Source organism: Canis lupus, chromosome X (assembly GCF_011100685.1).
Source record: "Canis lupus familiaris isolate Mischka breed German Shepherd chromosome X, alternate assembly UU_Cfam_GSD_1.0, whole genome shotgun sequence".
NCBI lineage: Eukaryota > Metazoa > Chordata > Mammalia > Carnivora > Canidae > Canis > Canis lupus.
Window position 1 is genome coordinate 49575017 of NC_049260.1, and position 10881 is coordinate 49585897.

Below are 10881 nucleotides of genomic sequence, written 5' to 3' on the forward strand. Positions count from 1 at the left end.
GATCATATTTTTTAATTCTTTAAATTTTATTTATTCATGAGAGACACACACACACACAGAGAGAGAGAGAGAGAGAGGCAGAGACATAGGCAGAAGGAGCCTGATACGGGCCTCGGATCCTGGGACTCCAGGATCATGCCCTCGGCCAAAGGCAGGCAGGCACTAAACTGCTGAGCCACCGAGGGATCCCCTATGGTTATATATCTTAACAGATGCCTATAACTTGCATGTTTACCTCAGACCTCTATATTCCTATCTGTAGGAAAAGAAGAAAAGTCTATTTAAGGGGACTTAACTAATGACAACACATTTCCAAAATGGGCTTAAAATCTCTCCAAAGTGCTGAGGGATAACTGTTAAATAGTTAGAAATAATCATACTCTGACCACTTCTTTGAATTACAAATTTATGTATATACTTCTTGCTTTTTCACTGAATGAGCACAACCAATTTAAAAAACAGATAGCAAAGTTGCATTTCAAAGTGGCAAATTATAAAGTGCACTGCAAAAGTGCTCTAATTGTCATCCACAAACATCTACATGCAAGCAGCACTGGGGTAGAATGTTTCAGAGCAACGAATAGTGTTTGCTAGCAGAACAACATGGTGACAAAATTTAGAAAAGTAAAAGAACATGTCTCATGGAAACCCAACAAAAAATTCCCCATTATCATTTGATTTATATAGAAATACATTGACATCTAAATCCAGAAAATAATTTTGTAATGCATACTCAGACTTGCAGTAAATACTGTGACTGAAAAATGGGCCATGAAGGGAATGGCTGAGAGATGGTTACCATGAAAATGACCTAATTAAAATTTAAAAGGAAAAAATCATGACAGAAACTGATATGCAGATGTTAGAGAATAGGTTGGAGAGAGAACAGAGCCTGAAGAAGGGAAGAGACATCAATTACAATGGAATAAGACAAGTGGTTATAAACAAAAGTGATCATGGAACTCAGAAGAATAAAATGGGCGTTGAAGTAAATAAATAAATAAGTAAATAAATAAATATGTGTATAATAAATATAAAATTCATTTATAATGTGACTTAGGTAAATTTTAATTTTCCATATAAGTTATAGTTAAAACTTTGCCACAACTATCTCACAATATCGTGAGGCTCAAATATAAGTTGTGAAAGTGCTACATCAACTCTAAAATGCTATACTCAAGTAAGACAGACAATATTTACTAAAAATGCAAATGAAACCTCTCATTCCAACTCAGGGAGAAGGCAAGCAATGAGTTCTCTGAGACACAGAGGGAGAAAATTTCACCCTGATCCATTCCCAGATTATCTTGGAATCACAGGCTCTATATATTCACTCTACGGGCCAGCTTTGAATGCAGAGCAAATATACTATATAATTCAGACTAAGAGACTTGTGGCCAATGATACACAAGAAATGTATGGAGAAAAATCCTTCTTCTTTGTGGAAGAAAGAGATTCCCTTCCCACTACTTAAACTTCATAAATGTTTATTGCCTGCATAAATGTCATAGTGAAATATGCTAATTTCTCCTCTTTGAGGAAGGAATGAGAGGGGTAGGAAAGAAGATAAAGAGTCGCTAAAACATGCCAAAACCCATAACATTCTCCCCAAAAAACTAACTCCTGGGAGAGAAAAATAAGTCTATGATGCACCAGGTATGTGTACATTATAATGACCATTTTACAGCTACGGAACTGAAGCCTACTGATGCTACCTACATGACTTATTTAAGGCCACTTATCCAATACCACAATAAAACTATTTCTGGGTTTTTATCATATCAAAGCTCTGGCATTTTCCAAATACAGCCTTCCATTGGAAAAAAAAAAGCAAGAAGAATAAGGAAGTAAATAGAACTAAACCATATTTTTAGTTTTCTTTCTTAAAGATCTATCATGAAATTTTAGAAATATTTGACATTCTGTAAAATTTCCATTAAAATTTTAAAGTTAAACACCATTTCCACAATCTCTGATCATTAACTCTCAATGCATTTTCATTATATTAGAAGCACATGCAATAGTAAATCATGGTAAGATTTCCTAAAATTTTCAAGAAAGAACTCAAAATCATTAAATACAGAGTTAAAAAGACCTTAGAAACAATCAATTCAAACCACCTCATTTTATAAATAAGGAAATTAAGGCTCAGATAGATTAAGTGACTTGCTCAGGGTCACACAACTCGACAGTTCCAGAGTCAAGATCATAATTTAAATCTCCAGACTTGTAGCCCAGGGCTTTGTTCTTTTTCAAACCTATAAGAAATGACTACTGGATTTAAACATTTAGTCCAGAATATCCTTAAAATGGAGTGTAATTCATAAGAATAAGCCACGTGGCAAGGAATTAATAGTTAGTTCATACCAAAAATGAGCTGCCAGTCACTGTGATAAGATCTGTTTCTTTCTGAGAACCATGGTTTCCTGCTGGACTGGAGAATCCAAACTGGGTCTCTTCCTCCTGTCCAAAGAAGTCAGAGTCAGGATGTACATTCCATTCTGCTTTGGTTGGCGTCAGTAGTTCCGAGACACTGTTTTCACAAAGGGTGCTTGAAGGAGTCAGAGCATCTGTGTCCACTGTAAGCTTACTGCTGGGGGTCAAAGCCTGGGGCTCTTGACTCGAGTTTTTCATAGCCAAAGAGCCCAGAGATACCAATGGCCCCACACTTAGATTTGAGACATCATCCATATCTAAGGGACTCTGCTGAAAACCAGAGGCTGTCGTTCCAAAAAAGAGAGAGGTATCCAGACTCTGAGGAAGGTCACTGGTGGCCATCAAGGCCCGAGGGTCCACAGCCTGCCCTAATGAATTATTATTATTAGCAGGGAGGCTCCCTGCCAGAGTTGAACTCACAGAAGCCACATCAATAGTCAAGATTCCAGAGTTTGCCAATGCTGTGTCCAGCACTGCAGCGGAGCTACTGCCAGGCACATCAGAGGAGAGAGACACTAGCTCTGCATCACTGAGGTCATTCTGTCCCTGGCTGGTAAGTTCACTGCTGGGCGTAAGAGAATTTGCAGCTTCTAGCTGAGCTAAGAGATCCTGGCCAAGGTTGTGCCTTTTGGCCAAGTGGGTCTTCATGCTGTGCTTGGATGTGAAGAGCTTATTACAAGTAGAGACTGGGCAGCGGCTTTTCCAGGTGTCCACGTCCTGCAAGTGTTTCTTGGAGTGAATGTAGAGACTACTGCGAGCAGAGAACCTGGCACAGCAGCCTTCCACAGGGCACACAAAAGGCTTTGTGCCCAGGTGGGTTATGCTGTGGCCTTTCAGATGCTCAGCCCTTGTGAAAGATTTCCCACAGCCTTCCACAGGGCACATGAACCTCCGGTCATCCTCGTGCTTCCTTTTGTGCCTCAAGAGTTTGGACATGCTGGTGAAGTTCCAGCCACAGCCGTCAAAGTCACAAAGGAAAGGTCTCTCACCTGTGTGGCTCCGCAGGTGAATTTTCAGGCGACAAGCCTTGTCGTACTGTTTGCTACAGCCTGGAAAAGAGCAGGAAAAGAGTTCCTGTTCCCTGAAATGGGCACGGTTATGGGAAAACAGGGCACTCACTGTGATAAACGTCTTCTTGCAGCCGGAAAATGCGCACTGGTATGGCCTCTCAGGTTCGAAATGGCTGCGCTGGTGGGCGCTGAGTTTGGCCTGAGTGGGGAAGCTCTCCTCGCACACCTCGCATTTGAACGAGTTCTCCTGCTCATGGCCCTTCATGTGCGCCTTGAGGTTATACACCGTGGTGAAGCTCTTGCCACAGCCCTCCGCAGGGCAACCAAAGGGCCGCAGTTTGTCGTGCGACTGCAGGTGCCTCTTGAGCTTGTAGGAGGTGGTGAAAGTCCATCCACAGCCGCCCAGGGGGCACTTGAAGGGCCGCTGGCCCTGGCTGCTGCTGTGAGTCAGCAGGTGCACCTTCAGCTGGTGCTTCTTGGCGAAGGTCTGTCCGCACTGCGCCTCGGGACACAGGTACAGCACCACGCCCGGGCCCGGGCCCAGCGGCCTGCGGGGACTCTCGGCTGCGGCCCGGCCCTCTGCCTCCTCCTCAGGCGCTGGGGCCGGCGCCGGTTCAGCCGGCTCGGCCAGCAGGAGGTCGGGCGGCAGCTCAGGGCAGTCGTTGGGCTGGACCCCCGCTTGCGGAGCCATCAGACCCCCAGGCTGAGGGGCAGGCGCGACTTCAGGCTCCCAGGCTGGCGGCGGGGGTGTGGCCAGGGTGAGGACACCGTTCTCGAAGCGCAAGAGCAGGTTTTGGTTGTGGATGGTGACGGTGCCCGTGAAGGCCGCGGCGGGTGCCAGACTTGGGGCGGGGATCGGGTTCTGGGCCGGGGCTGGGGCGGGGACTGCAGACAGGCAGCGGGGGCCTAGCGCCTGGCGGCCCGCGGGATTCGCGCCACTCTCACCCTGCTGCAGCTGTGGGACCGACTCGGCCTCCTCCCTCCATACAGGCCCTGCGGCCTGGCCATCGCCCGCGGTCTCCACATCGCCACCCACCGGGTCCAGCAGCACCAGGAAGAAGTCATCGCTGTCGCCGCCACTAGCATAATCCGACCTGGGCGCCAACGGGCTCAGGCCCGGGCCCCGTGAGGCCGCGCGGGCCTCCTCGCGCCGCCTCCCGGACCCGCCATCTTGGGGGCCCCGGAGCAGCAGGAGGCGGCGCGCGGGGACCTGGCCAGCCCGCGGGTCAGGGCCGCCGTGGAACCGGCTGCCGCCCGCGGGGCTGCCAGCACCACCACTCTGTCGTGTCCCACGAGGCGGGAGCAGCCTTGGGCTTTCCATCTCCGAGGCGGTGAGGCTCGGCTGGAACCGGAGCCGCGGAGGAGGCGCGACCCCGCCCCCTGCCGCGGGCCCGAACACGTTCCTGAAAGGAAAAAAAAAAATGTGCAATGCGCAGAAACTGGCCCTATCAGATATTAAAACGTGTTTAACGACACAGTGATTTAAATATTCTGGTACTGGATCTCTGGAACAGAATAGAAAGCCCAGAGGCAGAGCCTCGTATGCACAAGTAAGTTCTACACCCAGTATTTGTAGGAAATCAAGGATGTCTTCCCAGATAGTGGGGAAATGAAAGTTCATTCGGTACATTTAACCGAGCAATCTATCTGCTAAATGCAACTTAAATCTCTGTGTCATTATATACACCAAAATAAACACCCCCACTCCCTCCCAGTGCTAAGTATGGTGCTTTTAAAAAAATTGTTTGCTGGTTGGCTGCCTGGCTGGCTGGCTGGATTTATCAATCCAGTGAGAGAAAATTCCTGGAACAATAACACTTTGTGTCAACATCAAAGTACCGTAATGCTAGCAAATTCAAATGAAAATGATGTCCTTTTCTTTTTTATTTATTTATTTTTTATTTTTTTCTGGGTAGCTTCCATATCCAGAACTGTCTTGAAAAAGGTCCTCAGGAAAATTTGTCTTACAGTTCGTTTTTTTTTTTTTTTTTTTGGCTTGCTGATGTGATGCAGAAATTAGAATGAGTAAGAGGTGAGGCCAAAACAGATTACCACTGTTCAGCCTAGAAGTGCAAAGCTTGGAAGATGAAACAATTTATACTGAATCCTGGAAAACCCAACCCACTCCTGGGTCCTTCCAAGACAGTGCCCAACCTAAACCAACTCTTTGCCATTACATCATGGTAAATCTCATGTCCAATCCCACAGCATTCCTCAGAACATTCCTCTGTTAATGCTAGATTCTCCAGCACATGGAGGTCTCTGGACAGAGTACCAGTTAAATGTGGTAAGATTAAACCCTAAGGCACTGTGATGGACTCTACTGAGAAAAATGCACATATGACCATGTTCAATCGTCCTGGCGTACCTGCTTGCATTTCAGCGTGGTGGCCCAATCTCATTGTAATGGATTTGGCCTGTGATGCCTTAGTGATTGTATTAATGATGATGATGATTTTCCGACTTGTCTGTCATCTGTGATTTGGGAAATGATATCAATAAAGGGTGAAATATCTAGCAAGGGAAAGGCTTAGAGTGATGACTAGATTATTGGATACATATAGTTTAAATAATCCCCACTTTCCCCCTTTTTAATGATAATGGACACTTGCTGATCTCTTGATAGGAAGAACAATTTTATTATCCCTTACATCTGAAACCTCGTCAAAATTTTTACTTCACATATTTTCCTTCTGTTACATTTTTAAAGGAAGCCATTTTTAAAATCTGAGATATAGAGGAGTGCATAAAACATATCTGCCAGATTTAGATAACTTATAAAAATAAAAACCTAATTAAGTCATTTTTGAAAACGGCCCCTTGCTCAACTGGGAGACTGCTTCTGTGTCTCTCACTCTCTGCCCCTCTGTCCTGCTCATGTGCACTCTCACCATTTCTCACTCAAATGAATAAATAAAATCTTTAAAACAAAAACAAAACAAACAAAATAAAACAAGGAAAACAACCAAACACCCATGTATCTAGGATCAAGATCAAGAAACAGACCATTGCCAGCTTTCCTGGGTACAGACAGTATTCCTCTCAATCACAACCCGTGCCCTTCCTTATAGATAAAGTTATTATCCCGACATTGCAATAATCATTTCAGTGCTTTCTTTATAGCTTTACCATTTTTTGTACACATTCTTAAATAATATAGTTTATACTAAGTTATATAAATTGAATTGCATGCTTCCTTTGATCGCTTGTTTCTCTCACACTGTATCATATACATGTGACTTGATAGACTCATCCAAGTTGTTCAAGATAGTTGTAAATCCTTTATCCCCATTGTTGACTAGCATTCCAGTGTATAGTTTTAGTGAAGTGATTATGATATAATCATACAGTTCTACAGTGGATGGACACTAGAGTTGTTTCTAGTTTTTAACTACTATGAACAATGTTGCAGTAAACATTCCTGGAAATTTCCCATGGAACACATGTGTAGAAGTCTCTTGGGTATACCTCCAAAACCACATTCACTTGGATATAGGGTATGAATATCTTCAGTTTTTCTAGATGACGCCAAATTGGTTTCTGTAGTAGTGGTGCCAATTTACTATTTCACAAGTAGCATAGAGTTTTTGCTGCTAGACATCTTCACCTACATGTAAGATTGCAAAAATGTTTTTTTTTTTTTACTATTACTGTTCAGCTTTGGCATATTCTTATGTTTATGAGCCTTTGGATTTTCTCTTCTGTGAAAGAACTGTTCAAGTTTAACTCTGTCAGCCATTCTTCTATTTTCCGTCTTCACTTACTCATTTATTGAGTTCTTTATGTATTTTAAATACTAGTCCTTCGATTATATGTTTGGCCAAAATATTCCCTTGCTCTGCTGCTTGCATTTTCACTTTCTTTATGCTATGCTTTGTGAACAGATGTTATACAGTCAAATTATCATTCTTTTCTTTATTATTAGTACTTATCTGTTTAAGAAGTCTGTCCCTTCCTTGGGGCTGTGAACATATTCTCTATATTGTCTTCTAAAATAGTCATGGTTTTGTCTTTCACAGTTATGTGTTAATCCCCCCACAAGTGATGCTTTTGTATGGTGTTGAGTAGGGTTCTATTCCCCACCCACCCCTGCCTGATTGTCTCAGTGAACCACGTTTGAAAAGTCTGCTCTTTTCCAAATTATTTACAGCAACGCATGTATCATAAATCACTATGTATTCTGGGGCTGAGAGAGAGTACTCAAGGATAGACCAATTTGGAGTGGGGAATCCCTTCTCCAAGGCTGGAATTCACACCTCATTGGAGAAAGTATAGGAGAAACTGTTGGATGGCAGAGAAGTTTGCTGGTTTGTGGGAACTAGAGCGGGTTTTCAGAACCAGAGCTGGTCTACAGTTACAGGGTAAGCAGGACACAACCCTATGGAACACATCAATGTGGACAAGCCACAACTAGTGGCATTGTGTTTGGGCATGTAGTAGAATTTTAGTATATGTGCTGCCGAAGCGAGCACTTGGGCATGTAGTAGAAATAGGGATGTTGGTGGAGTTAGAGGCCTGGAGCTAAAAATGTCCTGCATGTAGAATCAGAAGGGCCTTGGTGTTGGGAGGGCTGTAGCACTGGGAGAACTAGAGAGGATAAACCTGTTGTTGGACAGAACGTAAGGGGGGGCAGAGTGGGGAGCAGTAGAGAAAGTAAGCAGAGAGAATCAGTGGGCAGGTGGTTTAGAGCACAGGATGTCTCTATGAAGAAAGTCACAGAAAGCTGATCGCCAGGCCACACCAGGATTGCACATTCAATGAGGACAGTTGTTCTCGTCTCCTGCCTGGGGCAGAGCACTGAGAATATCCTCATACCCTTGCCTCTAAGAACCGGAAATAAGAGGGGAGGCATTTCCTTCAATCTCCCTCCAGTGTCTTCTACTGAGAAAATATAACATTGTGTCACTTTGAAGGAGAGATACCTAAAAATTTTGTCTACTATCAGAGAGCATGTTTTGAAGGGTGAATTTAGAGTGGAGAAGCACTACATTAATAATTGGCTTCATGTACTTTATCAGTTTAAGGGATTCACTTCTATTCTTAGCGTGCATGAATAGCAGACACCCTACCTGCCAGGGTTATTGTTAGCTCACCCAAGGAATAGTATCATCCTGTTATTTCTCTGGTAAATTAATGATTAAAGAAGTAGGACTGGCCACTGCAGAAGCCTTAATAGACTACTTAGGATTCTTGGTGGACCTAAGGTTCCCTGGCCTGAACTGAGTTTTGCTGCAAAACCCAGGCTCTGGCACAAAGGGTTATCATGAGGCTAGGGCAGAGAGCCTGTGAGCCCTGCATTCTAGTCCTACCCAGGGCTTGTCTGCTCCACCTGCAAGGAGATCCTTGGCATATGGTGAGATTGTCTCTCTCACTATAGTGTTGTCCTTGAGAATAGAGTACTTTATACCCTAAATGCTACTCTGCATTCCTGGCAGCCACACCTAACTAAACAGGAAGAAAAGATGCTTGGATTTCATTTAAAATCATGCCCAACAGAGCCCCGGCCATGGAGGAGCAAGGCATAAGATTCCTTTGTTATACTTACAAAGCGTATATAGTTACCATTTTTGGAAATGTGTGTGGTTTCTTTATACTTATCTCAACCGGTTTTAGGCTCTAAAGTGGACAAAAGTTGTTGGGAGAAAATGGCACATATTTTTGCCATTCATAAGTGGCAAGCGGTTCATTCTGTAGCGATTGGCTTGTAACTTATATTGAGAAGAGACATTTTCACTAAAACCAAACCAAACCAAACCTTTTTCTTTCTGTAGGCCTATATTTAATAGAATAAGATACCACTAGGTCAGGAGGAAAATATTGTAAAAATTGCTCTTATACTGTCTTCCTAGTATTACCAGTGTATTAAGCATATTCACCTCTTGGGCTCAGAAACCACACAAAACAAATCAGCCCACACCTTTCTTTTCACACAGATGACTGAATTGGCTTCTTATTGCAGGCACCCTCAGACCTTGTACATGAGGACTTGTGTATGAACAGGGAGTTTGTCCTGTAAATGCTGCTTGGACCTGCTGCCTGGTCAAGCTCTCATAACTGCCACTGTGGTAATGGTGAGATACAAATGTGAAATGTGAAACTTTTAAAGTTTGATACGGTGTTATATTAGTTTTAGCTGTAAAATATAGTGAATTCAACAATTCTATACATTACCCATTGCTCATTAAGACAAGTGCACTCCTTAATCCCCATCACTTATTTAACCCGTCCCCATACTACCTTCCCACTGGTAATCATCAGTTTGTTCTCTGTGATTAAAGTGTGTTTCTTGATTAGTCTCTCTCTCTCTCTCTTCTCTCTGTCCGTTTTTTTTCCCCTTTGCTCCTTTGTTTTGTTTCTTAAATTCTACATACGAGTGAAATCATATGACTTATTTCACTTAGCATTATACGCTCTAGCTCCATCCATGTTGTTACAAATGGCAAGATTTCATTATTTTTCATGGCTGAATAATTAATATATATATTATATGATGTGAGATATATATATATATATATATATATATATATATATATATCACATCTTTTTTTTATCCATTCATCATTTGAAGGACACTTGGGCTGCTTCCATAATTTGCCTATTGTAAATAATGTTGCTATAAACATAAGGGTGCAAGTATCCCTTTGAATTAGTGTTTTAGTATTCTTGGGATAAATGCCCAGCAGTGTGATTGCTGGATCATGGGGTAGTTATATTTTTAACTTTGAGATAATCTCTCATACCATTTTCCACAGTGATGTTGAGCATCTTTTCATGTGTCTATTTCCCATCTGGATATCTTCATTAGAGAAATGTCTGTTTATGTGTCTGCCCATTTTTAATTGGATTATTTGATTTTTTGGTGTTGAGTTGTATAAATTCTTTGTATATTTTTTATACTAACCCCTTACCAGATAAATCATTTGCAAATATCTTCTCCCATTCATTAGGTTGTCTTTCCTTGTTGTGCTTTTAATTTTGATGCGGTCCTAATAGTTTATTTTTCCTTTTGTTTCTCTTGCTTTAGGAGATATACCTAGAAAAATGTTGCTATGGTAGATGTCAGAAAATTTGATGCCTTTACTGTCTACTAGATGTTTCCAGTTTTTGACTATTACAAATAAAACTGCTATGAATATTTATGTGCAAGACTGTGTGGACATATGCTTTCCCTTCTTCTAGATAAAAAGAGCAACAGTATGGTAAGTATATGTTTATCATTTTAAGAAATTGCACAGCTGTTTCCAAACATCCATAACCACATATATTCATGTCATGTAGTCATGGAGCCCTAGTAATTTCAGTTTTTTTTTTTAATTTGAGCCATTCTAATAGGTGTATTGTGGTATATCATTTTAGTTTTAACTAGCATTTCCCTAATTATAATGTTGAGCATCTTTTCATGAGCTTAACTGCCATCCATTTATCTTATTTGATG

General features: G+C 42.2%; 1 protein-coding gene across 1 annotated transcript; it reads right to left on the minus strand.

The window, feature by feature from the left end:
* Positions 1 to 389: 389 nt before the first annotated feature.
* On the minus strand, positions 390 to 5091 carry LOC119878070 (zinc finger X-linked protein ZXDB-like). Its single transcript, XM_038587561.1, has one exon. The coding sequence runs from the start codon at positions 5074 to 5076 to the stop codon at positions 2362 to 2364; it is 2715 nt and encodes a 904-aa protein (XP_038443489.1). The 5' UTR covers positions 5077 to 5091; the 3' UTR covers positions 390 to 2361.
* Positions 5092 to 10881: the final 5790 nt, after the last annotated feature.